This window comes from Paramormyrops kingsleyae, chromosome 14, assembly GCF_048594095.1.
Source record: "Paramormyrops kingsleyae isolate MSU_618 chromosome 14, PKINGS_0.4, whole genome shotgun sequence".
Taxonomy (NCBI): Eukaryota; Metazoa; Chordata; class Actinopteri; order Osteoglossiformes; family Mormyridae; genus Paramormyrops; species Paramormyrops kingsleyae.
In genome coordinates this window covers 6,844,607-6,872,466 of record NC_132810.1, presented here as the reverse complement: position 1 = coordinate 6,872,466, position 27,860 = coordinate 6,844,607, and the positions used below count along the sequence as shown (strand labels likewise).

Here is a 27,860-nt window from a genome sequence, read left to right as displayed (position 1 = left end):
ATATTAAGGGTAAAAAAACAGTAATTGTATTATGTGAAATAGTTTAATGCAAGTAGCATCAATGACTGATTCCCCCTCCCAGCAAATTTTATTATGCCAACCCCTCCATCCCAGCCTGGATCATAGCGACACCCCTGTGTCCATTCACTGAAATGCTGAGTCATTTTACCCCTGTTAACAAGAAGCCATTGATCAAACACAGGCATGAAAGATAAGGACGGCAGACTTGGAAAAAAACTATTTTTTATTTAATTCTGTTATTTGACCACAAACGGCGAGGGCAACAGGAAGTAAACATGGTGTCACTGAGCGATAGACACGAGGTCTGGGGCACAGGCAGCGAGTCCAAGCGAGACATCCTAGGTCTACTCCATCTGGACTGCTCCTGTGGTCCTCTCACCTTCTCCCAGAGGGCATCTGGGAGTCATCCCACCCCCTGACCCCCCAGCCGTGGCAGATATTTCTGCAGAGGAGAAGTGTGGAGGCCAGATTCCATGCTGACTGCACGGTTGTGTCAGCTTAGCTTTTGAACAGGCCTCACCTCTAAGCGTCAATGCTAAGGGACACCCCCTCCTCACTGCCGGCTGATATTTCCCATCAGCCCCTGCTCTCCCCCACAAGGCCATTCTGAGGATTCGGTTCCTCTGATGTTTGATTGCTTTGTCGATGCAGTTTCCCAGAGTAACTTGCATGTAAGTCGCCCCTCGGTTGGAGTGGTGTGGGGTCAGCACCTTGCTCAAGGGTACAACAGCAAGACCCTCTGGCTAATGCCTTGTCCCCGTGACAGGTCTGCCACTGCTCTATTGCTTTGACTCTGAGGCTGTGGACGTGGACAGGTGTCGTGGAGCAGCAAGGGCATGGACCGGGGACGGGCCTCTCCTCACATGGGGTAGAACTGTGAGGCTGCCTCCGACGACTGGATCTCCACCTGCGCCATCTTGAACTGCGTGCACTGCAGCCACTTGCGCAGGGCGGAGGGCGGTGGCGACGGCTGGCCGCAGCCCGGCAGCCCCTGCAGGACTTGGTGGTTCACGCGGTTCTGGATGGCTTGCAGCCGCAGCTGCAGCCCGGCCGACAGGTGCTGCAGGGGGAGGGCAGGCGGCATTACCATGGCAACGTTTAAATGCAACTATACAGCATCAGCCAATAGGAATGTGAGCACGGTGTAATGTGAACTAAACAGATCAAGAGCAAGAAAACTTTAAAACCTAAGTTTACATAATAGGACATTTATCGGTCTTTCTAGAATCACCTGACACTTTTATTCATTTCAAAAAGGCCGGTACTAAAGTATATGTAGATGATTAGAGACTGTAAAAAACACCCTTGATCACGGCCAGATCTACCTTTTAAGGGGCCCCCCAACCAAGAACACTGATGAGCATTATACTTCCTCCGTGACACAGATAATCAGGGGACCCTTAGTCACTGTGTATTCTCCCTACAGCTAGAACCGGCCGTGCTCGAGATCGTCTCCTCTAGACATGTTTTCTTCAGTATCTGTATGGAGAACATGAAGTTACCTTTAAGCTGGACTGGATTAAAGGCAGCCACATGGGAATCAGCTGTTTAAAGAGAAGAGGAAAGCAGCAGCTCGTCAGGCTGTCTTTGGGATGCTTCATGCTCAAGGTGCTCCAGACGTGCAATGAAATCATAAACTCTCAGCTGACTTTAACAAGTCTGTTTAAAGGGACCGACAATGTTTTTAACATTTGTTCCATAAATGTAAAAGGATTTCTTGGTGAAAAATATCAGTTTGATTAGTCAAGGTCATAATGCCTCTGACTGTGCTTGCTGCAGATAGGCCCTGATCCTGACCCTGTGGGGGGGGGGCGTGTTCCTCTGCATTTGATTGGCACACAGCCCCGCCAATAAGAGCAGCAAGAGCGGCTGACCCACCGACCTTCACGAAGATGGTGGAGTTGCACTCCTGCAGAGCTTCCATGAGACTGATGACATGCAAGCAGACCATCTCCACCATCTGGGAGAGAGGGGAAGTAGTCAAAGGTACGGAGGAGAGAGGAGGGGTGGATCAGGCTCTGGATCAGGTATCTGACAGTGGTTGCCATAACAATGTGCCTTCCTGGGTTTGAGACAAGAATGGCCAGCAACCTTATCTATACTGAAGGTCAAAGGTTAACATCTGAGTGGGAAAATTGGATGAGGTGAAGGGCCGACACAGAACTATAAATAACATGTCTGGGAATAGAACGGGAAGTAAGTACAGCTGAGGAGGTGCAGGGACCGAGGGGTCAAGAGCCCAGCCTCTCAAACTTGGGTCAAGCCCCCGTAAATAAGTGTGGGGGGGGGTCAGGCACGGGTCACTGCAGCTATCCCAGCTGTAGGAGTCACTCATTCACGATTCATTCAGAGGGGCCAACTTCATAATCAGCCAATGACATATTCTGAAGTGAGTAACGGGGGTCACTTTGGGGACCAATCAGCTTCCAGCTGGAACCCGTGCCCCTGTAGCCCCGCCCCCTGAATATGCTGCTGATTTCTGGGATTATCACATATTCTCAGTCAGTCACTTCCTTGTTTTTACCCACTTGTTTTTACTCACTGGTTACCAGCTCAGATTGTGAAAACTAAACAGTGACTGACGGCACATGTTCCAGTGCACCATCACTGCCTTTCTGCCAGGACAGAGCCCCCCCGCCTCCCCCCCAGCTGAGTCTTCATTCACCTCCATATAAGATGCCAGTTACAGCTGTGCATTAATTGTAAGCTCAGCTTTGAAGCTATTTATAAGTTCTGGCAGAACTCCAGTAGGTCCGAGCTCTGGCTGAGTTCTGTGATCTCATCAGGAAGTTCTAGTCAGATATACGGATGAGGGCGGGTAGGTGGTCTCACCACTTTGTTGTGGGCCATGAGCTGCAGGATGCTGGGCGTGACGCGGCTCCAGAACTCCATGCCAGTGAGGATGGCGCTGGAAGAGAACTCGTTCTGGTTCTGGTTCTGCAGGGCGGGCGGGGCGGCCGCCTGCTCGCAATAGATGGTCCAGAGTTGGGCGAACATGAAGGCGTGGAAGAGGGAGCACATGTGGAGAACCGAGGTCTGGAGGGGACATCGACATGGGGTGGGGGGGGGGGAGTGTGAGTCACAGAGTCAGTGAGGTCACAGGGGCTCAGCAGAGCCCTCTGAGCAGGGCTGCCTGTTCCTGACAGAGCCTGTAAGTGAGCTACCATACAAATGGGAAGGCAGTTAGGAACCTGAGGAATAGCATGAGCAAAAAGCAGAGCAGCCTGCAGCCAATGGCAAACAGGGCAGGGCTCCAGTGACAGGACAGCCCCGCCTTTTAAAGACACGGCGTGACAAAACCTGGTCCCAAGGTCTCTTTGAATATTACAGCAAACTTGAACACAGTGGCAACTTTCCTTGACTGTAAACTCTTGCAGCAGGCCGTGTGATACTGTGTGTGTTTGGCAGGGGGGGGGGGGGGGGGTTGAAATAAAAGACCCTGAGAGAACAAAGGCGTGTCTAGTGGTGCGCTCACCTGCAAAGATGCACATTCCGGGTTTCATTTGAACTGCGTGCAACCGATTACAGCTGGGAATGCCAAATTGCTCAGAAAGTTACATTTCTGGAACACTGCCTGTAAATTGCAATAACATCCCCCCCCCCACCCCAAAATAAGAACTCAAAGGCCCCGTTTGAATGGCTGCTGAAGCCTCGGGTGGCCGCGGATGACCGACGTGAGCGTGCACGGCGACAGGTCGCTCTGCTGCCCCCTGTCTGTCTCGCGGCGCTGACAGCTGCGCTCACGCGTCTGTTGGGAGCCGCGTGATGAATCGCCGCCGCCGCGAGTCCCTGCGCTTTTTCTGCCCCTCAGATTAATGGCTGCCATTAAAGTGTCTTCCTGCGTGACAGCTGCTCTCCCCGCAGACACGGGGAAGGGCCCTCGTGCCGTCCCCCACCCCCGCCGCCTGCTCCGGAGAAGCACGCCGGGGCTCCACAGAGTGTTGGGAGCGAGCGACTTCCTGCCGCCAGCCACGGCGACTGAGCGTGACCTCAGAGCCGCCAGCCACGGCGACTGAGCGTGACCTCAGAGCTAACCCTGCCGGAGGATTGGTGGAGACGGTGCCCGCCTACCTTGGACTGTTCTGGAAAGCCGATCAGTATGACGATGAGATGGTCGGCGATTTGAGAGCCGGCGTCCAGAGGGATGGGCATACAGGAAATGGAGCCCTGGTGCAAGGCACTGTGGGTGAGTGACCCCAGGAGCAGCCATGACAGCTGACGGATGTGAGACACACACTCGATGAACTCCTTTGGCCTGGGGGGGGGGGATGCACACCTCTCAGGTACTCATTACTCATTACTCATCACTCATTACTCATCACTAATTACTCATCACTCATCACTCATTACTCATCACTCATCACTCATTACTCATTACTCATTACTTATTACTCATCACTCATTACTTGCTATTTACTGTCACTCTCTTTTAACCCTACTGCCACCCCGGGATTAGTGCTACTGGCCTCTGTGAAGCGACCACTCACCCCTGCTGCATGGCAGACGGAGGGTGATAGAGCCAGGGCAGGTATCGCGTCACCGCCTTGTTGTCACGGTGATTTCCCTTGCTGATCTCCATGGCGACCACCTGCGACAGGCCCACCTTGAGGTTCCCACCGAAGGTGTCCTCGTGGAGCGGCTGGCAGCAGGCCTTCATGTGGCTCTGGGGTGGGATGGAGGTCATGTGACTGATCGGCACATGTAGACACCATCTGTCCGCTTGTAAATGTCAGCACTCTTAGTGTGTATAATAAGGACGAGTGCAGCTATAGGGAAAATCCAGCTTTGCACATGAACCTCCATATTAATGCTGTTTTTTTGTTATTCATAGTAATACTGTTCATGTCGAAATCTTAAGAACAGAAATGCTCACCGCCCCTCTTTCAGCTGAGCTTGTTTGTTTGTTTGTAATAACAGAGGTGCTGCTAATGTAGCAGGTCTATGATGGTGAGGAGGACACACCTTGAGCTTGGTGAGCGTGTGCATGTCTGCGATGAAGTCCAGCACCTCGCTGGTGTACTGCCTCATGCACTCCATGGCTGCAGTGGTGCCCTGCAGAGAGAGAGAGAGCATTGCCGTCAGCCGCTGGGGCGTGGAGCCTTCCGGGGAGTCTGGGTGGCGATTTCGTTTGGTTGCCGGTCGTGTGGCAGAGATAGAATACGCTCCCTAAGCGGGTGGCCACCCCAGGCAGAGTGTGCCGTTCACCACGACGTCCCGGGGCACGTGCAGTGCCCACTCACCGGAGGAAGTGATGAGATCATGTGCTTCTGTAGGATGGTGGATTCGGCCAGCCTCGTCCCAGCGTCTGCACAGACGAACTACACATACGGGGGGGGTCAATGAACATGGAGGGACCGGCATCCCCATGGCACCCATGTCAAACCTACAATCTTACAGACTCTTATGGGTGTTCAGTCGCTTATTTTACCCATAATCCCCAGGGGTGATCCCTGCCTGTCCCCGGGTTCCCTCTGGCATTCTGTGTTACAAGTCAGCCATTTGTATCACTACTGCTGTTCTGGTTTATTTGCGTTGCTGGGTCTTCTCACTCGTATGCAGTGACCGGTAGCATGCTGTGGAATTTCGGACTCAGAACGTCTCACCTGGACCAGCAGTAGCAGGTTGGTGTCTGGAAGAGGAGACTTGAACTTCAGAGCCTGCAGAAGCTCCAGGACCACGACACGTGACATGTAGAACTTATCTCTCTCCTGGACAGCATGGGGGAAGAGAGAAGATAAGTATCGTACTGTCTGACTTTACACACTACCCATCTGGCCCCAGTAACAGCAGAAGACTACATAGGTCCACTCAATGTGCCACCAGAGGGCGCCAATGTGCAGGTGAGAGGAAAACGGGAGAATCTGGTTACATTCTCTGCTATTGTCATGGCTGTGCAGGATTACAAGAGGGTCAGTTTGAGTCTGTCCTTGGCTGCTGTGGTGCTCTACACTCAACAGGCACAATGACACATCACTCCCTCATATCTCAGAATAGGACCAGTGAGAGATGGAGCTCAGTGTGGATTCAGGGAATTGATGTAAGTAACACTGCAAAATAATAACTGTGTAAACAGTGTGAGAGAGCCAGTTATCTTGGTGACAAGCCCGGATTATGGCACCAGGCCTGGTTTCAGCTGAGCTTATTAGCGTGAGAATATGCAAATAAGTAACGTTCTGATTGGGTGCCTCACTAAAACAGACAACCAAGCCCACTTCCCCAGGGCCGGGCTGATTACCTTGCTGAAGGCTCGGTAGCACAGGCTGCACAGTTCCATCAGGTAGGAGAGGCTGAAGACCCCGTACTGGATCACGAAGCTTAGCAGCTTGGAGAAGGGCTCCAGCAAGCTCTGTGGGTAGGAGGTGAGGTTTTGAAAAACTGTCCCATCACTAAACCCAGGAAACATGTTTGGTTGGCCATACAAAAACACTGAACAATTTCCCAAGGCAGATAAATGTGGAAAGATAGTAAAGAATATCAAAAAGCACTGGATTGCCTTTAAAACTGACTGACCCCAAATAGATACTTAAGATCGGAATAACCAAACTCACCCGCGCAGCACTTACAGCTGGAATCTTCAGCAGGCAAATAATGATTCGTAGGCTGGAATCCAGCGGACACTGTTAGGGAGACATGCCAACAAAAGTGGCCCTTTAGGGACGGAACCCGCAAGTGCTGGCTCTGGAAATTGTGCCCACGTGGGCCTCGTTTGGCGGCTATTCAGCCACGTGGCAGGCGGCACCTTCAGTGGCAAGACGGACGGCAGCTTGGTCAGGAAAGTTTGGAACTGGTTGCAGATGGTGGTCCACAGGTTACTGGGGGAGTCCATGGGCAGAGCTTCCATGAAGGTGGCGATGTTGTCGAGGCAGTGCAGCATGGCACTGCCTGCTGGCAAACTCTTCTTGTTGTTCAGACCCTAGCGAACCAGGAGAAGGTCAATATTTTTCTGGCTGGAACCACTTAGACAGCTAACATTACAGATGCACGGTTTCTGTATAAATCACACCCGTTTGTTCCTCCAAGCACAATGTGGAATTTCTTAGATCTGAACATTTCATAGAAAGACCTATATTTCTAGGCTCTTCCGGATGTTTCCACATCGTGCCTTTATTTGGGATCTGTGGCAGTATACTGCCACCTGCTGGACAGCAACGGTTTAAAAAAGACAGCTTCAGATTCCCAGCATGCCCGCTTACCCAGCTTCCCGATCTTGTGGACAGTAAAGTTATCTTCTGAAAATGTACATTAAAAAAAAAATCTCACCTCAAGCAGTTGGTTCAGAGCTGCCACAGAGCTGAGTTCATTAAAGTCGATCAGGGATGAAGCCAGAGTTCTGAGGAAGCTGCCATCTGCCAATAAAAGGTAGGTTTACAAAAAAGGTCAGAGCCGAGTGTTTCCATTGGCTTGTGGGCGGCGCCCTCACCTTTGATGCTGGATTGGAAGAGCTGCGGGAGGATTCCATTGGGCGCCAGCTGATGGAATACGCAGCGTAGAAACTGCTTGGCCACGCCCGGTGCATTTCCCGGGATCAGCATGCTGAAATGTAGCAGGCATTTACCCACAGTGCACTGGGCATTTACACACATGCAAAGAGCTGAATAAGTATTAAATGATTTATTGCAAGGCCGTACCTCTCAGCTTGGCCGGAGAAATTCGTGCTTGATGCCAGCCTAAAAGACACAAGGGTGATTAATGGTGGAATTCTGTGGGAATTTTGTGAGCTCCTGGCCATGCAGTCAGTGATTCTGCTCCCTCCCAGCTCCCAGTTACAAAAAGGAAGCCACCTCATGCCCCAGCGTACCTGCCCACGGACTGCAGGATGTCGAGCAGAAGTGGGGCAGCCAGGTCGGGACTCAGGTGGATGAACATGGAGAGAACCACCACCGCCAGGCCCAGAGTCTCCTCGTCATACTCCTCCAGCACTGCTCCGCAGTCACGGCACCTGAGGCCCCAGGGACACAGGGGTGAGGCCGGCTCCGCCGACCTTCCACCTGCCCTGTCCTTCCCCCCACCCCTCCTCCGGCACCCGGCCTCACCGGTCAGACATGGTGGTCGGCTGCTCGTCGGTGAATTCTTCCGGGGCGGGAACGAACATGCTGACCGTGCTGGGAGCCGAAAGGAGGCTGGTTTTTGTGGCTCCTACACCGTAAGAGCCAAAAAGTGCGGAACTTCAAAAGCGGGACCATTCCAGGCCCAAATTAAACACCCTCTGTCCCTGCAGGGCCCCTTTCCTGCTTCACAGACCCCTTGGTGGGGAGTAAACCGAGGTATTAAACATTCATAGTGTTTCCGCATCTTGAAAATGTCAAGTAAATTAAAATGTCAGCCATGCCTCAAACAGGGGAAGGTGGTGCTGTCAGGCAAGACACAGGTTTGTAATCAAAGTTTAGGGAGATGCCCAAATGAACATTAGCCCCTGAGAGGCAAGAACAGGTGGCAGCCTGCCACAAGGATCAGGAAGGACTTAGCAGGCATCTGGAAGGGTTCCTCAGGGCCTGACCGGGATCATCGCTTTCAATATGGAGCTGCTGCAGAGGGACAACTATGCCTGATGCAGTATGAATACTTTGTGATAATTGATATGCTAATGAGGGGGTGTGGCATTGCAGTTAGGCAGGGCTTATTAGGGGCTGGTCCTGATAGGTGCAGGCCAACGTCACTCACCCGTATCCCAGGTGCTGATGTTGTGAGGGGCACTGGACTGGTGCTCCAGCTGCCTCTTCATCAGTTGGCTCATGGTGAGGGCACCCAGGGAGCCGCGCTTGGCCTGTCGGTACTGGGCTGGGGACCCCACGTGCACACACACACACACACACACACACACACACATGGTGAAACGCAATCCTCCTGGTACCCGAGCTGAACTCCCAGCCAAACTGGCCCGCTGTGACATAATCAGGAAGCTTGGCAGCTGGGTCCCTGGGAAATTCAGCCCCATCTAACGGCAGAACCAGCATCTTCTCAAGAGGATGGACTGACTTCCACAGCTGTGTGAATCTGACCGAAATGAGCACGGATGGAGATGGTGAGCCAGCCGTTTCTCAGCCCCCAGGAGGCCTGAGTCTTACGTAGGGCAGTGTGATACGACGCCGAATTGCCTTTTCTTTTTCAATGCCTCAGCATTTTGTTAATTGAATTTTTATGTTCCCGAAACTGTGCTCTGCCGACTTTGCGTTTCATATTTAGAGATATTGTCTAATTGAAGTTTTTCACATTAGATTAGAATGTGAGATTATACTGTGAAATTTGTTTCATGCTGAGTGATTTTCTTTGGCCCAAGGGTGGCGCGAAATGAAGTAAATGTCACTGACTGGGGGCGGAGCAACGGTGCTGTCACTCAATCACAAGGGCGGGACCATAACAGGGAGAACAGAGGCGAGGGTGAAACTGGCTGTCATTCAAGCGTCAGCGCGACGCCCAGCCTTTGTCCCACCAAACCATTTGCTCAGAGCACAGGAGGAAGAAGCAGCCAGCGTTTCCTACTTGCTATCGACGGGCGGCTGTTTGTGTCTGGGACGGCAGCCTCCAGAGCGGGTGCCGAGGCAGACCCCCGCGGCTTTTCCAGAGTGGCCAGAGCTGCATTATCTGCAAGGTAACGGGGGTGAGTGACGGGCACAGCAGCAGCTCATGACCTCACTAGAAGCTCAAGAGTGGGCGGGCCTGGGGGCGTGGCCTGGGATTGTGTTGGGGTGGGGCATCGGTTTTCCACACCTCTTTTGTTTGTAATTTATTATGTTAATAACAATCTAATCAGTAACATTCACTTTTTAAATTAATCATTTGGTCCAGAAATGACTAAAACCACATTTCATTTTTTCTTTTTTGCTGTATTGCTTTTTAGTTGTACTTTTGATTTCAGCTTCACCAGAATTATTGATATATTTAAAGGAGTTGGTTGCTAAAGTGTTTTCTTTGCACTGGTCTTGATGGTTGAATTAGAATAAGCAGAATGTGTAAGCTCCACAGAAAACATGTCCAATCAAAAGATGTTGTTTAACAATCAGATATGTTTAGACTCTTAAAGGGACAGTCAGACCTGAGGCTTAAACACAAACAACAGTGTCAATAGCGCAATCAGTCAGACAAAAGCCGCATACGCAAAGGCAGCCACCAGCACTCGCAATGCAGGCTAATGCGCACACCTGTCTCAGCTGGTGTGTCTCCCAGCTTGTCGAAGGTGTTGAAGGAGATGTCCAGGTACTCCCTCTGGATGGCGCTCACAGCGATCTTCCTCTGCTTGCGCTGTCGGGGCACGATCTGAATCTTGAATTCCGCACCCTCGCCATCATCCTCGGGCTTGGGATCACTGTCGCCCTCATCCCCGAGGTCGTCATCAGGGTCCTCGTTATCGCTGCCGGGGATTGTGGCATCCCCTGCTTCGGTTGGACTTGGGGAGCGCCCGCCATCTTCCGGAAGGTTCAGGAAGACAGCCCTGCCGGAAGGACTGATACCGGGGACCTTTGGGTCCTCGGCCTGTGCGGTGATGTCATCCAGGGACATCTCGGGCACGGCTGGCGTCTTCCGCAGCAGGTCCCGCTTCTGCTTGAGGGTCAGTGGGCTCTCCTGCGAGGGGTCCTTCTGCCGTTCGGGGCTGGCGAGTCCCTTGGGGTCCGGGAGATCCCCGGAACCAGAGGGCGTCAGCCGGCCCGCTTGGGGCAGCTGCAAGGGGCTACCTGTAGGGCCTGGGTCTTGGCCCACCACTGAGCAGTCCTCCACACTCACCTGCACCACCGGCGCCGGCCGCAGGGTCGTCCCAGTCACAGCGGGCACGGCCGGCCTCCCGTTGGGCTTGGGTCCCTGACTGCCCAGCATTTCAAACTCCTCGTCGCTCTCCACAATCCGCAGTGGCGGCAGCGGCTCGAAGACCAGGGAGTCGCTGTCGGACATGGAGAGAATGGAGTGCTTCTCTGGGATGGAGGTGCAGTCGGAGGAGAGGTCGATAAGGTCGGGGTCCTCCTTTTCTGCGGGGTCCTCCTTTTCTGTGGAGCCTTGCTTGTCCTCGAAGGTCTCCATGCAGCTTAGCCGCACCTCGGGGATGACAGGCCTGCGGCCGTCGGCGGCCACTTCCCGGGATCCGCTGCGGTCCTGGGCGTTGGGGCCCTCAGCGCGGCTTGCAGAGCTGTCAGAGGAGCCCTTGCCCTGTGGCTCGCCGCGTCGGGGGTGGCCAGCGGGTGCAGGCAGCCCCTGCAGGTCGCAGCGGTCAATGCAGGACTTGCGCCGGTGCTCGTCCAGGTTGTACAGGATGGAGTCAGTGTTGCTGATGTCCAGAGACTTCTGCTTGTGCATGGCCTGCAGACGCTTCTTCTTGGTGCTCTCCTGACGCACACAGCGCAGCAAGTTGTCCTGCAGGGGGCCTGCTTCCCGGTACTCTGACAGCTCCATGTCACCTGCAGGGTGTGGGCAGGGACAGCGCAGTGAGGCCAGTACCACACAGCCAAAGTGGACAGCGTCACACAAAATGTGAATCATGGAACATTCCTGTAGTCACAGAAACAAATTCTCTGACTGTTTACCTACTGGAGGCAATAACCTAGAATGGAATAGAACACCTAAACTGGAGCTTAAGCTGGAGCCTGAACTGGAGGCTGAAATGGAGTGTGAACTGCAAGCTGAACTGTTGCATGAACTGCAGTGTGAACTGGAAGCTCAACTGAAGACTGAATTGGAGCTTGAACTGGAACATGAACCAGAGGCTGAACTAGAGCATGAATGGGAGCCTGAGATGGAGGCTGACCTGGAGTGTGAGCTGGAAGCTGAAATGGAGTGGGAATTGGAGTCTGAACTGCAGCATGAACTGGAGCCTGAATTGGAGGCTGAAATGGAGCATGAACTGGAGCCTGGTGCTTCGCTGTCACTGCTCTCCTCTCTGCTTGTTCGTTAGAGGCCCTCATTTGTTTACTGATGACTCTAGCTGCTCGACAGTCTCAATAATCAGCTCTCCTGCATTGTCTTGATAAACCTTTCACTCGGCCAGTGCTGTAGGGACTCATTTAGCAATTTTTGGCAATTTTGTTTGATGCTACTTTGATGTTTAATTCATACAGATGGGATCTTTAATCCACACCATAGCATAAGACCATGAAAACCTTCTGTCCTAATTCTGCCAGAATCTTAGACAGGGTCGGTTGCAGGAGCTGCAGAGCCGAGAGAAAACCCTTCAAGGGCCGCAGTGCCTACTTTTCTGGGCGTTGAGCTCCACTGGCTGGTACTTGACCGACTTGCTACCGCCGATGCGCTTCAACCGGGCAAAGAAGGTCTGCGACTCCTTGTTGCCAGCCCCCGTCGGCGTGTCGTGAATGTCAGACTCGTCAAAAACGCTGTCCTCCTCTGCGGGATGGGAGATACGCGTGTTTGGGGTTTGACCCTCTGCCTCCACGGCAATGACCCCAGTGGGCCAGATCTCCTACCTTTCTCCTTTTCGCTGTAGCGGCTGATGTTGGAGGTGTCGCTGTAGAGGGGCCCGGCCGTGGCGTGGGGCCTGCAGCTGTGGTACTGAGCGTTCAGCGTATTGATGGTGATGTGGATCAGGTGCAGCACCACCTTGCTGACATCCATGTCCCTATAGGGGTACTGAAAGGAGAGGGCAGGTGGAGAAGGACCGGGGTTAACCCTAACCACTATGGTGTAGGAGATATCAGATCTCAAAAGGTTAACAATTAACAGTCAGGCAGGAGAACAGTTTCTTTCAATGCTGCCCTAGTTTATTCTTTGTACAAAGGGAATCACACTCAAGATTTCTCTGGTTTCTATTCTAAATAATTAAAGGTTATGTGTGTTTTAGTCCAACATGACAGATCTATACATTTTAATTTGATTGGTCAAAAATGAGTTCATCTACATGCCCTTAGCAACCATACTGCTTACTCCAATATAATGTTGACCCGCCCAATTATTTTGGTTCTTCACCAAGGCAACATGCACTTCAGGACACCTCCGGACATTCTAACTTCTCTAAACATTATGCAATGCTTCTCAATTTCTCCAGTGAATCAGGTCTTTTGTTTGACTTCTGTCTGAAACCTGGAGCTTATCTCAAAATTGATCCTACCCTTCCGTTGACCTTTGCCTTCTTCTCCTTTCCACTCTCCGTTCAGCAGACCATTTATCATTCTCACTAGCTCTTTAACATCCTTACATCAGCGCCCCTGTATTAAATCATTCATTGGTTGTTTGCATAAGTTAAAGTACAGGTACATTGGAATTCTTTCCGTCTTGCTTTGCTTAGCTTGGGCGGGGGGTCACAGTGCGAGGTTTGCCAACGTGCGGCGCCCCTGAAACTGGGGGTAAGGGCCGAGGCTGGGCCTGGAAGCAGTGATCATCCAATCACCAGCATAGAGACTTAGACCCACTGAGCCGCTAACCGCCCCAAAATATGTTTCAATCAGCTCAATCTACCCCTATTTGGTAAATCAATCAACTTTAAGATAAATGTATATATGTTTTTGAGGAGTTCATTCCTTCATGACAAAATGATATCACCCGGGGAGGGGGGGTGTTCAGGTCCAGAGAGGAAAAATCCAGACCAAGATTTTGTTTCAACCAACCAGTTGAGTACTGTGTGACTGTGACTTAACTGGTTGTTTGAAACAAAATCTTGGTCTGGATTTTTACTTTCTGTACCTGAAATGTCCACCTCTGCACCCCTCAACGAAAGGCCTCGTACCCAATCCTGCCAGAGGTAAGCTCTGCCCCCTGTGACCCTGTATTGGAAGATAGATAGATAGATAGATAGATAGATAGATAGATAGATAGATGATAGATAGATAGATAGATAGATAGATAGATAGATAGATAGATAGATAGATAGATAGATAGATAGATAGATAGATAGATAGATAGATAGATAGATAGATAGATAGATAGATAGATAGATAGATAGATAGATAGATAGATAGATAGATAGATAGATAGATAGATAGATAGATAGAGATGGATGGATGGATGGAGACCTTCTCCTTAACTTCACTGCAGTCAGAATTACCTAAATTGTTTTGACTTTGAGGTGGGAGGACTTCACCAGTGAATCAGTCAATGTTAACAGCAGCCCCCCCACCGTGGTACCTTGTAGAGGACCACCAGCAGAGCCTTTAACCACATCTGGCGAAGGTGAGGCTGCAGCACCCACAGCGAGCACCGCGGTGGCTGCTGGAAGTAATGGCGCAGCTGGGGACACGTGCAGTACTTCAGCACCTGCACCACCAGGGGGAGCAGCTGCTTCCCCAGTCCGATGTTGTAGTCCATCACCTGCAAGAGACGAGGTCTGAGAAGCAAGCCTATCAGTGGGGAGAGGGATCATGTGGGCCCATCAGTGGGGGGGGGGGGGTTCCAGATGCCCGGTCACCTGGGCGATGCCGGCGAGGAAGGCGTTGAAGCAGGTAGAGGTACGCATCTTCTGTGGGGCCACCATGAAGCAGCCCTCCTGCTGGTCGTAGCCCAGCAGCACGTAGAGGTGTCGCTTGACCGTGTTGAAGGCCTTGGCACTGCCGATGTCCGCCTCCGCACTGCTGTGGTCCTTAGTCATGAACTTCATCAGGACGGCGATCAGCTGGTGCACGGTCTGGTGGTCGATGCCGGCGTCCTCGGGCATCACGTCCTTGATGATGGTGTCGTCATCCGGGGCACTTTGGCCTGAGGGGGTCAGGGGTCACCGTGTCTATCCTAGCATCCTAGCTATGGTGGGTGTTAGATCTCACAGCAAATGGACCACTTAGGCTCCACACCCCCCCCCCCCCCCAGCATCAGCCAATCCGAGCCTTATGGTAACTGGGATCCAGATTACGGCACCAGGGCTGCACCAATTCCGGCCATGAGCATATAAGACCATCTTTCGGTTTAGTGTGGTAACCCTCCCTTATGTGGGTTAAGGTGGGCGCTTCCACAGACAGACATGCTTGGTAACCGGAAGACGCCGTGACAAGCCAGCCCATCTAGTGCTACATTTAGCATGTTAGCTGAGGGTGGTGAAGGTCAGGTTAGATGTGTTATTTACCTGGCAGGACTGTCTCTATCATATCTCCCAGTGAGGGGGCAGACTGCTCTTGCCTCGTAAGCCTTAGAGCTAAAAACCACACATGGAAAACACGATTTAGGAGATGTCCCGGGGGCGCTGAGAGGCCGCCCGTCCGAGCTGCGGGTTGGCACGCCCCCTCCCCCCCATGCAAATTATCCAGGACACCTCGCCGAAGCTCGGACACTGCGGCGTGGGATAAAAAGAGGAGAAATGAGGAGGACGAGACACAACCCCCAGGAAAAAGAGATGGAGAATGGAGTGGATATGTGAAAAGAAAGGGCCTGGACAGGCCAAACATAAGAACGTGGGGACAGGTGAGCGGAGAGAGATACAGTAGGAGAGCAGGGCGGACAGACAGCGGCCGGGAGGGCAGACGACACAGGGGGCCGCTGACTCACGCAGGCGGCTAGACAGCGTCTCGGGCAGGGAGAAGGCCCGCTTGGACTCGGACTCGCCCTTGACGCTGTCCCGCAGAGAGCGCACGCTCTTCTGCTGGTTGCGGGCAAAGCGTGCCCGGCGGATCTTCCACATGGCAGCGTCACTGAGGTTGGCCACGTTGGTCCGCACTGCAGTGATGTCTGGGGGAGGGGGGTTCAGCATTCGGTAAATCTTTCTGCATTTTGTATTTTTATGAATTAAATTTTTTTTTTCTAGGCCGTGCAAACACACACGCCTCAACACATGTTCATGCATGGGCCACTAGGAGGCCATGTGGGTGGCCGTACTGGTGGGAAAGGGGAACTCTTTGTTGCAGTCCAGGTGCAGCTGGGCCTCCAGGGAGAGCGTCTCGAAGCGGTTCACGAAGAACTCCCAGCTGAGGGCAGGGATGTCCTGCTTCAGGATGTGCAGCAGCAGCAGCTTGCTGAGGATTATGGGCCGGTCCCTGACCACCGTGTCAAACTGGAAGTCCAGGCACAAACACAGGCCCTGAAATGTAGGGGGGGGAGGGGGAGTGGAGACACTGATTTTACTCGACCAATCATAAAGCCTGAAACCCAAGGTGGGAGGGGAAAGGGGAGGGACTAAAAGCTCATCAGCAGAGTGCTACTGTGTCTCTCCAGCCCCCCAGTCCCACTGGCCTGCAGCGCTGGCCTCCTGATGCTGTCCAGCAGCAGCCTTGCTCGGGTGGCCACGGCCGGGTTGACATCCTCCACGGCGGCCAGGAAGCAGCAGAAGGCGTGGGCCAGGGAGTACTTCAGCCGGTGGTTCTTGGTGACCGAGGAGATGTCCAGGAAGCGGCAGAGCACCGCCACCCTCTCCACTAGGCGGCGATAGAGAGAGAGGCGGAGTTTAGGCAAGTTCACAATAGTTACACAATTTGCCACTAGATGGCGCCATTGTAACAGAATGAGGTCACGAAGCGCCATTGTAGTCAGATTGCTTATAAAACCCAGTGATGGATTGATGCAGGTCAGTGCTGCTTCTGGGTGATTTACAGGCACTTGTGAGCCACCATCTGGTTGAGGATCTCAATGCTCTCCAGTCTGCAGGGGCCATTAGTTGGAATGAATGATTTACTGTCGGTCAGAAGTGGAGGTGACATCATGGAGTGCCACCAGCTTCTGAAGGTGACGCACTACTCGCTGACACGCCCCAGTCTCTGTGACATCTTGACCTCTTTAATGCATCATTCCAAGGTCAGCTTACCTTCAGTCAACCAATCTTGCGGGAGAGGGTACACTAGTAACTATGGCAACCATTTGGCAAGTAGCATGAGGAGAACAGATTAGACCCCCAAACATGTGTGCTCACACACACACACACACACACACACACACACGACAGGAACACGCAAGGTGCAATATGTGTTCTGCCATCAGTGGTTAACGACGCAGTGCTGAATGTTAGTAAGTGCCTTAACTTTCAGCTGTTTGTCGTTTGTAATTCAGAGTGATTGCAGTGGTTTCCGTGACAGCATCACGGCATCAACACTGCAAATCTGCCAAGGTGATCCGCTCTTTGCTAAAAAGGCTTCTGACAGACACCCCAGGCTGACTCGATATCTTTAATTAGGCTGAACTGAGCCAAACCCAAAGTCTGAGCGCACGGTCGCTCTCTGACCTCAACCCAGTTTAAACAAAGTGTTCATAGATTCTATCTGAAAAATTCATCTTATGTAATGTCATACGTTATTCTCGACTTCTCAGTTTGACTGAATATCATTTTATATAAAAAGCTAGAAAAGATGCTGTCAGAACGATAACAGTGTACTCCCCACACAGCTCCATTACCCCCGCCCCCATCTGATTCCTACTCCTCCCCCACCCCCCAACCTATACAATGTGTAGAGTTACTGGAAGGATAATCTGGAAATGTGAAAACCAATAAATGTGTTTTTACCTGAAGGAGTCCTAGTCGTGACACATACATATGAAACTACACCTATTCCTTTATTGCACTTTCCCATAAATGCTGTTTTGCACAATCTTACCCCTCCAGCTCGGTGATTAACTGTATTCATTTGTGTATGTCTTAATGTCATTAAAATGACTTATATTCTTTATATGTCTAAAGATCCAAGTTATCAGACACACCAATGGTAAAAATAAGTAACTATACCTCGCCTATTTAATCACTACTCCTGCCACACCCATCCTCTATCTCTAGCCCCCTTAGGGGCTTACTGATCATATGGGGGGGGGGGGGTTACCCATGATAAATTTTGCCAAATGAAAATCGTGCAGTAAATATGACTGTAATACCACCCAAGCCTACCCTCTCCCCCCACTCTCCCCAGCTCAGCAAAAATCTCTATTAAAAACCCAAGTTTGTGTGATTTGTTTCAATGCAATCACATTCATCATAGGTATCTGTGCCTGTTTTACATGTGCTCACTAGGACTAGGACTAAGTGACACGATTAAATTCTTCCAAGATAAATTTCACGAAAATACCTCAGTATAACGAAAATATTACTGTAATCTTTAATTAAAATAAAATTAGATTGGTTCTAGTTGTTCACCCATACAATGGGTCTGCAAAAGTTTGAGAAAGATCCGTAAAATAATTTTTGAGTTATTGTTTTATCGTGTCAGTTGTATGTAACTGCTCTTTTCTTTGTTATCACTATGAGTCACTGCTTCCGTTTTGGGGCAAACTGTCTCCAGGTTTGATCAGTTCTACTTTGTCACCTAGACAATATGTCTGCAGGGTTTGAAAAAGAACCATAGAATACTTTCTGTTAACGAGAAAGTGTGTGGCGGCGGTGGACTGGTCCCAAAACCGCTTGTATTCCACAATCGAGGAATACAAAAATTTTAAATATATGTCCCATTCATTATTTATATTAAAAAGCACTAGCTATGTCCCAAATGATATCAGAGAGTTTGGTGGTGGCCTTCAGGACCACAAAGCAGTAGGTCCACATCCAAGGCCCCTCACCTGCTTCGAAGCGTGTCTTCCACTGCTTGCTGTTGAAGCTGTTGTCTACGATGTTCCAGAAGATGTCGGCGCCGTGGGGCAGCGAGAGGGCGTGCAGGAGCTGAGGCACAGCCAAGGAGGCCAGCTGGCAGAACTCGGCCTTCAGCATCCGCCACAAACTGGAGAGGAGGCAGAGGGAATCGGGAAGGGGGAGGTGGACATGGAGAAGGTGGCGTGATGGTTGGGAATTTGTGACTTCAGACCAAAAGTTTGGTGGTTTAGCGCCCTGAACCCTTATTGTTGTATGTGTTGGTCATTATATTCAACCTTAACATATTTTCAGACAAAGCCTTCTACAAACCTCAACTAATTAAATAATAAACCACTGCTGTGTGTTCAGCCCTAATGCTGCTGTGGTTCAGTATGACTGCGGGTGTTTCTCAATACCAAGATGGCAAAGACCGTACTTGTGGTCTCGGCAAGACCGATCTTACTAACTCGCCTTCCAAGAACAAACTTGGGCCGCAACGAATCATGGGACTGGTCTCGTTTGGCTAGGATGCAACCGATGCATCCTTGACATTTCCATCGGGGCAAGAACAACATCCGGGGACTTTTACCGACGAGAACACAAGTATGGTCACGTATGCACATTGAGAAGCACCCCGTGTGTCAGATCTGTCAGTCAAGCTTAGCTGGCTAGAATACAAGAACTAAGATGGTTACCAGGGGATGAGCAACTTCTCCTGGACGTAGGCCAGGAACTGGGGATGGTCCTTGCGGGCGAGGTATAGACACTCTCCATGCAGGCAGAGGATCTTCAGGCAGTTGAGCATGTTGAACAGGATGTCCGGCTCCTCAAACTTACCCATTTCCTGGGCAGGGAGAGTCATGTTCAGGGCGGAAGCCAACATGGTGAGGGACACACCGAGAGTGTCACAGTGCCCCCTACCTGCAGTATTGTGTAAATCAGCTTCAAAGACACGGGAAGGTGCTGGTAGGAAAACTTCTTATCTGTGTTGTTCTTCATGGCTGTGAAAGGGAAAGGGGGGGGGGGGGGTTCCAGAGACAGACAATCATTATGTCATGGTCACGTTAGCGAGCAACAGTTTTTCAAACGTGACAGAGGTGTCTCAATCCAGCCATGTAAATGGAAGTGGATCCAAGCAACTACAGGAGGTGGGACCAACCAATCAGAGGTTACAGTCCCACGTCCTCTAGCTGCATGGACCCACCTCCTCTACAATCTGATTGGTTATTTCTCTGAATCAATCATTTTTTCCTTCTGCCCACAGAACATTTTTATGTAAGCGAAACTCCCACGAGCTTAGTATTAGGACAGAATTAGCGTTATGGTTAATGCCAGGGATAGGGGTGGCATTATGTTACCACCAGGGTTAGGGTTGGCATTTGGGTTAAGGCCAGTGTTGGCATTAGGACTGGGGCTAGGATTAGGGTTGCAGTTAGCGTTAGGGTTGATATGCAGCAGCAGATGCTGGCTGTGTGATTATCTGAGCTTCTGGGTCTTGTAGCCAGGGTGACTTACGGGGATTTTTGGGCGAGAGCTCCTGGTTGCCCGGATTATCTGCCTGTCTGCTGTCAGCGTTGTCGCTGTCCTCCATGCCTTGCTCCGTGCCAATGCTAAACTCAGGCCGGGGGAAGATCAGGCTGTCTTCCAGGCTTTCAGTAGCCTCCTGTTGGGGAGGGTTAGGTTAGGGAGCCATTCTACACCACCCCAAAGATCTTTAGTTGGACGAGGGAGTCAGTTGTGGGAGGGGTTATCAGTCATGGGCGGAGGGAGCTGCGGTGGCTGCAGTGGCGGGACCTCACCACTAGGCGGATCTCCTCCCGGGGAGCCAACCTCTCCAACAATTCACAGCCGAGCTGATAGCACAGGATGCTGGACTGGCACAGACTGCACTCCAGCGCCTTCTCATCCTTCTGGCACGTGTGAGAGCCGCCCCACGGGGCCTGGAACACGTTGTTGATGATGCCCACGATGTCCTTGCCCAGGTTGCTTTCCAGGCCCAACGTGATGCCGTCGTCCTGCAGCTCCATCTGTTTCAGGAACAGGCAGCGCTCATCATTAAGGCCTTTGTGCCCTAGCGGCGTCGTCACGGCCGGTCGGTGTTTATCAACAGATCTGCTGTCATGGTGGCCTTCTTGTGGATTAAAGTGGAATCCCACCAAAAACAAACTTCAATTTCCTCACCTCCAGGCAGTGTCCTTTCCATCTGGAGAAGAGCACAACCACCTCAAAAAGAGGTTTTTTTTTTAAAGAAACCATTCTCTTGTATCACTGGATTTGCAATGGAAGTCCAGAGTGAAATTTATGCACTCCTCAAATCGATATCTTCCAAGTCAATATCCTCAAATGGCAGCATTCGTGAGTATTACAGCCTGCCGCATGCATTGCTGACTGACTTCAATTGATCTGTTTCACTTTGTAAAACGTCATTCCAATATTGCGATCTGAGCCTTAAAACACATTTGGGATTGGATTAATGGTCAGGCACTCACTTGGAATTTCATACAGCTTTGAAGTTCTGCCTATCTTCCACATCCAGAGATACTTGGAAACTAAAACAGTTCCTCTGATTACTTACAAAAGTCTTTAAAGAATTGTTTGCTGTAAATTCTTACCAAGGAATGATTGAACAACAGATAACGAGAAATGATTATTTTATCAGACTCTCTCGGACTATCATATCGCCGCAGATTTCTTTCAAAGAATAATCACGGCCAGACAGCGTGAGTATGAAGTGTGAGAAAGCATTACATTCTGGCCAACAATGATATCCAGATGCAGAGCCTGATAAGCAAAGCCGCCTTTGGCAAAGCCGGTCACCTGTTTGAGGAGAAGGTCGAACATGAGAATGAAACAGCCCAGATTCATGTCGTCATCCTCGCAGTCCAGGTCCAGGGCGCAGTGTCCAGTGGCATGACCCAGGTTCCTGAAAGGGCTGCAGCGCAGTGGGCTCCGGAACGGGCTCCGGAACGGGCTGGGAAATGGGCTCAGCGTCTTGTGCTGGCCACGGCGGCCCGGGTCCGACACCACGCTCACCTGCGGACGTGTCCCACACACACCGAGGTCAAGGGTGAAGATGGCCAAGTCCTGCGGCCCATGAATCGCACTTCAGTAGGTCTAGATGGAGATTTATTTTAAAAGTAATTAGGTCTGAATTTAGTCTGTGGTGGTTACCATGGCAACAGACCACTTCCCCCAGTAGCCTTGTGGGCATCATTAATGGAAGACAGATATAATGTGTACACAGACGAACGTCTCACTTCCTGTTGAAAGATTTTGGTTGCCATTTTACTGCGGGGGTCTGGAAAAAGGCTGATCATGCTACTCCCGGCTGGATCCCTTGAGGTAGCTCCCCTTTTTCTCACCTCCACCTCCATCCCCCAGTTCCCCCAGTGGGGGGGGGGGGGGAAGGGGCAGCTCCTACGGGCCACCATGTCCTTACCCTTCGCACCCCAGCATTGCCCGACAGGTCCACCACCCGTGCCTTCCTCTGATTGGCCAGCTCTTTCACGGAATTGACGCCGTCGGAGAACATGGAGATCAGCAGCTGGAGGGGAACCACGATGTCCAGCTCCGACAGCACCTGTGCAGACAGAGGCACATGTACACAGATACAGAGACGGGGACATGTACACACACAATTTGGCTTGCGGTTTGTAGGTGGACAGTCGCTGCTTACAGTCTGTGGTGTGACCCAGATCAATTAGACCTTAAAGGGCCAAACCCCAACAACTTTAATTCACAATGGTGCCAAAAAGGGAGAGAAGATCATGAAATTAATCTACAGGAAGGAGGTATCTCCATGTGACCAAGAGCAACGGATTCACACACGTGAAGGACACCACGTTTGGTTCCAGACCTACTTCCGGCGAACACCCCATGTAATGCTCCCTCCCCTCCACTGGGGGGCACTCACATGCAGCCAGAGCAGAGCCTGCTCCTGCACAGAGGCCGGGTACCCCGAGAAGCGGCAACTGATGAAGCCGAACATCTCCTCCATGGAGAAGGGTAGGGGGCAGAGCTCCACGTCAAACATTTTGCTGCAGAGAGAGAACGGAGCACGGGGGTTCATTAAGGAGAGCTGGAGGTATGCTTTGGGTCTCAGTGGTTCTAGCTGTTAAATTAGTAATGGACTAATAATGGTTGGGGTAAGGCGAGACCCCAAACTGTGATGGTTCTGAGGGAATAGGGGGATTAAGCAGCATTTACCTGAGCACCTCGCGGAACTCCTTCAGCTGCTGGTCGGGTACCTCAGTGCGGATGGCCTCCAGCCACTCGGGCATGAAGCACTCCCACAGGGGCTGGCTGATGACGTTGTAGGGGATCAGACAGAGGATGCGGTTCAGGCCCTCCTTCAGCTGGGTCACCGTGCTACACGACTTGTCCCAGTAACCACCGACCTGGGAACAGGAGCCCCAACATTCAGAAGGACAGAGGGGCACCTGAATGCCCAGAAGAGATGTCCCTCAAGTACAGCATAAGCAGCTACTAGTGATGGCCAAGTGAAGCTTCATGAACCATTTGCTGTATTTTTTGACCCCACTAGATGGTGCTCTCTGTTCAAAAAAGGGCTCAAAGCATAAACCAAAGTAAGCCAAGAGCGCCATCTAGTGGGGTCAAAAAATACAACAAATGGTTCACAAAGCTTTATTTGGCCATCACTAGCCGCTTCCTACGATCATCAAGCAAAAAAATCCCTGCGCACCCGGGCAAACTCCACCGGTTTGGGCAGCAGACACATGACCATGACGTCGAAGCGCACATCGCACACGGTCTTCAGCCACTTTGTGACGAACTGCGGCTTAAGCTTCTCTACCAGGCTGCCCACTTCGTCGTCCATCATGTAGGCGGTGGAGTGGAACCACTGGAAGACCATGCTGACCAGCCGCGCCAGGCTCTCCGTGGGCGTGTTTTCACTGGGCGTGCACAGGCTGACCTGCAGGGACACCAAGCAGAATGTCACCGATCAGTGCCATGGTACAAACCGGGACCTATGAAGAGAACTAGCAAAGAGTGTGCAGGGATTCTGGGTAATCAAATACAGAGGAAAATACCAGGAACAATTAAATACGTAACAATGGGATAACTCAGCCTAACAGGACACACAGAATGGCCGTGGGTGACTATACACAGGACAGAACAGCAGAGAATAATGTGCAATTCACAAAACTGAGCAGTGCAAGGCTCAGTGTAATTCATTACAGTTGACAAAGCAACTCCTTTGTCACTGGCTTTGTCACTGCATATACGTTATCGTCATTAATCAGTAAATCCGATGAATGTGAGTTAACACAGATCAAATGCGTCTCCAGGAAGCAGCAGCCAGATATGGTGTCACAGGATCGTGAAGAGCGACCCAGTTTCCAAGGATGGCCAGGTGGTTTATCAGGCTCCCAGGTGAACAAACAGCAATATCTCTACATCAGGGGAGGGCAATCTCATCCAGAAAGGGCTGTTGCATATGCGGGTTTTCACTGCAACTCCCTAATTAGATTACTTATTAGAGGACTGACTGTCCTCACACCCTTTGCGGCTTGTGGCTCTACATCCAGAGTGATGTGGTGCACTGAAGCACAGTCCCGCCCCACCCAGGCCCCCCCCCACCGGGGGCCTCACCAGGAACCAGATCCCGAACTGGCTGAGCAGCCTTTGGTCATGCTGGTCATCTTCCTTGTTGTCAAAGTCGATATTGTCCAGGGAGTGGTGCGAGGCAGACAGGCCCATCTGCCGGCGGCGGTTCATCTCGTGTTCTCGCATCTCTGCATGGATCTCAGCTTCCTTCAGCAGGCTGTGGCCAGATGTCCGGGCACAGGGTTGGGGAGGAGGGGTTGAATGAACAGGGGCAAATCCACAAGCGACTGAAAGGACCTTCAGGAAATCTACACCAGCTCTAACACAAAGGAAAGATGCTAACGCTTAATCCCACCCTTTAAGAATTTTAGCAGCTGAAGAGCCGTCAAAGTGGGAAAAGCTCTTTGACCTCCCAGAATGCTTTGCGGCTGCCTAGACTCAGCCAGCCCCTGTGCTCCTCCAGCGGCTTCTAGCTCTTACTATGCCTCCTTCAACTTCTCAGCTGTGACTCCCAGTTGAGAGTCAGAGTGACGCATCAGAGTGACGCATGAGTGAGGAAAAGCACAAGAAGCTATGCCATTCTTCTCGTTCTCTTGTATCTCTGGTGCCATTCTCCTGTGGGAAACATCATGTCTTCTGTACCATTTCTAGACTGAGCTACTCAGTCCATGAACCATCAGGACTAGAGATTAGATCAGTACCTTGTTATTCATGCTATGATCTCCACCTCTGCTTCTGCCTCTCCATTGTCCCTCGTTTCCCTGGCCAGTGGGGTCCACCTGGCCCGGACCTACCTGACGACGGCCTCCACGGTGCACACGAGTTCCTCAGCCCCACACTCCCGCGTGTTGATGGGGGGTGGGGAGGTCTGGTAGAGGTGCGTCTCCGCAGCGGCCCCCACCTCGCTGCTGTGATGGTTGACATGGCAACGCTTGCAGTAGCGGACGGGGCGGTTGCCATGGCGCCCGCAGCAGCCGGCGGAGAAGCAGGTGACGACCGCCCTCCTAACGTGGGAGCTACAGTTCTGGAGAGTGGTGGGGGGCGGGACAGCCGTCACGAGAAACAAGCATCATCTGCACTCCAGAAACTGAAAATCAATTAGCCGTCAGAAGAAAAGCACTGATGAAATACAATCAAAGCAGGATGGGCAGCCCAAGCAGATTCGTATTAATAAAATTAGTTTGGGGGTAAAGTTCATGGTACATATAATGGAAGATGATGCAACCAACAGAATGCCCTGGGGGCAAATCTCTGGGGAAATGAAAACATTGATTAAAAAGTTGAAGTAATTAAAGGTCTGCTACAGATGAGCTCACAGCTGGCTGCTGCTTCCGATTGGCTCTTGTGACTAATTGTCTCTAGTCTATAGTTTTGCATGAATTATTAACATGGTGGCACAACGAACAGCGACATCTCAGGTCCAGCGACAATGTAGGCCGACCCATACGCCGGCCACAGAGCAGAACCGTCTGCTCAAAAAAATAAATAAAATGTAGGAGGAATGGGGACCACGGGCAGGGGATGAGCAGGCGGGATTATGGGAGACGTGAGGGGCATGTCATGTCATGCCAGCCCTGGGGGGGGGGGGTAGGGTGTCAGGGGTATGTTAATTTCCACAGAGCGTGGGGGCGGGCAGAGGAGAAGGATTGTTCCATTCCTCCAGGGGGAATAGATACATCGCTCCCGGGGGGGGGACAGGGGGAGTAATGGCCATACGTCCCTAGAGAGACTCGGCTCGTTAAGACGCAGGCTGCCTGCTCGCCAGCTTCCATGTCTTCCCCGAATGTAGAAGCTCACCTTTCACCCCCATAACTTCACAGATACCAGAAGGTGATTATTTCGGGAGGACCTCCCCCTCCCACCGTACACCTCTATAGAATCATACTGTTAATGGAGTCCCATTTCGGTGAGGAACTCTAAGATTGTCGACATTCATCCTGCACATATAAACACCCTCCCCCATCCAAACCAGCTGCACCCCCCCCCTTCTCTGACAGTAAGCAACCCCCCCTTTCCTCACTCAAAGTGAGCTTCGCCTCGCCCTCGTATTACAGATAAACCGCTTTGTGTGCTGAGCGAAGCCCCTTTAAAAGGCGGCATGCAGATTATGCCTGTGGATGAGCAAGGATGGGGGGGGGGGGGCGGTGGGAGCTGATTCATGCGCCGCTGCCGCCGATGCTCAGCTGATACCACAGATTACCGCCCGTCGATCCCGATCGCCGTGGAAACCGGAATATCAGGCCCTTGGGGTCCTGTTCTGGAGCTAGATGCCTGTTCAGTACCATTAAAGCAAAGCTGTGCATCATTTAAGCAGAATGTCCAACACCAAAGCTTTAAAATGTGACGCTGGAGAGAATCTGCCTTTAATAAATGAATCCCGCTGTTCGCAGGACATGTGTTCACCTCCCCAGTGTGGACCTACGGGTCCGTTAAGGAGGTTCTGCAAGGTCACCGACCAGGCTGCCTCTGAGGGCTCGGTGCAAGCGGACCATCTGCTCTGAGCCACATCTTTCTATTAAAAAATAAGTACAATCACAGGTTTCCCTCCCGAGGCCGACACGCTCCGCTCGTTAAGAAGCTGTAACGAGGCACTAAAAAGGATGCACTCCTGCAGTCAGAGCGTTAGGGCTGTGCTCACAGGACAGAGGTGCATGGGGGCGTTGGCCATACTGTGGGACAGACGGTGTCACATGACCTCTGTCTGAGCATATCTGTGATCCCACAAGCAGGACTGAAGCGACAGAGAATAAAAGCCTTTGAAAGCCTCTGATGGCTGGATGCCTCCCCTGCTTTCTGACATACTCCTCGCGAAGCCGGCGAGCTGCGCACCCCCCTGCCGTCACATAGCGGTTCAGGCTCTAGCATTTCATTCCCCTAATGGTGTCACCCCAAGGAGATTAAAGGGAAATGGAGATACGGTGCCCCCACCCCCGGCAGGGACAGAGGGCACTCCTGCGTGTATCTGAATCAATGCCCTAAATGAGATTTAATGCGATTCCTAGCCAGGCTCTGGAAAAGGCGAACAGTGTGTAAATAAGTGATTCCTGGTGCTGAGCATGTCGCTCCCTATGGCAGTGTCATGTGACCAGGGGTGGAGACGACGTGATGTGGTTCCTATCAGGGATATGAGCAGACAGGGGGTGTACAAGCAGGTGTCAGTCTGGGTTGAGACAGGTGGGGGGGGGGGCGACACATAACGAACACGAGTCAACAGGCCACAAGACACAATGACAGCACGACATTGTGAGCGATGTCAGAGGCGGGGTGGGGGGGGGACATTCACCCCTCGGAGATGGATCCCTCCGGCAGGGATGAGGTCAAGACTAATTACTCCGCTTTTTGAGCCAATTTGCTCCACAGAGTCTTCCGGAGCCAAAACAGACGGCAGCTTTTTGACAGCGGCACTGTGTCCTGGGGGGGGGGGGGGGGGGCAGGAGGTGCTCACACTGCTCCCGCGTGATTAAACCAGTGCTCTGGCCTGACTGGGAGGAGCCATCCTGATGGGATGCAGGGCTGCAGAATCTCAGACTTACCGAGTTATGTTTCAGGGGACGCCTGTCAATCAGACGGTTGCCACGGTGACAGCCCATACAAGTCGTGTCCAATGCTTACTACCCCCTCCCACTTGCCGCCCCCTCCCACCATTGATTCTGGAGCTCCACAGTCACGAGCTGTGAGAGGCAGCACGATGGAGGCGGGCCAGTGGGCAAGGACTGACGCATGCAAACGGCGACCCCCCCCTCCGGCATGCAGCCCGGGGCCTTACCTTCTTCTGACAAATAGCAGATATCTCTGCTGTAAGGGCGAAGGCACAGAACCATTTCAGCATGATGCAGACACGGTGGGGTATGTGGTGGTCACGTCAGGTCAGGTC

The 27,860-nt window shown here is 51.8% G+C and overlaps 1 protein-coding gene across 8 annotated transcripts in view; it reads right to left on the bottom strand.

The window, feature by feature from the left end:
- Window positions 1-226: 226 nt before the first annotated feature.
- Window positions 227-27,860, bottom strand: part of LOC111838858 (protein unc-79 homolog) — a 38,152-nt gene continuing 10,518 nt past the window's right edge. For 4 of the 8 annotated variants that reach the window (XM_072699185.1, XM_072699188.1, XM_072699189.1 and 1 more), the window contains 41 exons: window positions 27,753-27,781; window positions 24,781-25,010; window positions 24,032-24,203; window positions 23,121-23,351; window positions 22,625-22,815; window positions 22,332-22,455; window positions 21,858-21,998; window positions 21,236-21,451; window positions 20,218-20,445; window positions 19,934-20,081; window positions 19,340-19,419; window positions 19,114-19,262; window positions 18,409-18,566; window positions 16,108-16,289; window positions 15,754-15,955; window positions 15,427-15,606; window positions 15,008-15,076; window positions 14,360-14,646; window positions 14,080-14,262; window positions 12,426-12,588; window positions 12,196-12,345; window positions 10,161-11,405; window positions 9,502-9,603; window positions 8,683-8,799; window positions 8,055-8,157; window positions 7,820-7,960; window positions 7,650-7,688; window positions 7,442-7,554; window positions 7,282-7,367; window positions 6,761-6,934; window positions 6,570-6,638; window positions 6,257-6,367; window positions 5,625-5,729; window positions 5,262-5,339; window positions 4,984-5,073; window positions 4,509-4,684; window positions 4,093-4,276; window positions 2,854-3,057; window positions 1,904-1,981; window positions 1,524-1,565; window positions 227-1,081 (listed from right to left, as the gene is read on the bottom strand). In XM_072699185.1, the coding sequence (XP_072555286.1) occupies window positions 881-1,081; window positions 1,524-1,565; window positions 1,904-1,981; window positions 2,854-3,057; window positions 4,093-4,276; window positions 4,509-4,684; window positions 4,984-5,073; window positions 5,262-5,339; window positions 5,625-5,729; window positions 6,257-6,367; window positions 6,570-6,638; window positions 6,761-6,934; window positions 7,282-7,367; window positions 7,442-7,554; window positions 7,650-7,688; window positions 7,820-7,960; window positions 8,055-8,157; window positions 8,683-8,799; window positions 9,502-9,603; window positions 10,161-11,405; window positions 12,196-12,345; window positions 12,426-12,588; window positions 14,080-14,262; window positions 14,360-14,646; window positions 15,008-15,076; window positions 15,427-15,606; window positions 15,754-15,955; window positions 16,108-16,289; window positions 18,409-18,566; window positions 19,114-19,262; window positions 19,340-19,419; window positions 19,934-20,081; window positions 20,218-20,445; window positions 21,236-21,451; window positions 21,858-21,998; window positions 22,332-22,455; window positions 22,625-22,815; window positions 23,121-23,351; window positions 24,032-24,203; window positions 24,781-25,010; window positions 27,753-27,781 (6,971 nt within the window). In that variant the 3' untranslated portion in view covers window positions 227-880. The other 4 variants (XM_072699187.1, XM_072699186.1, XM_072699191.1 and 1 more) reach the window with 4 other exon arrangements.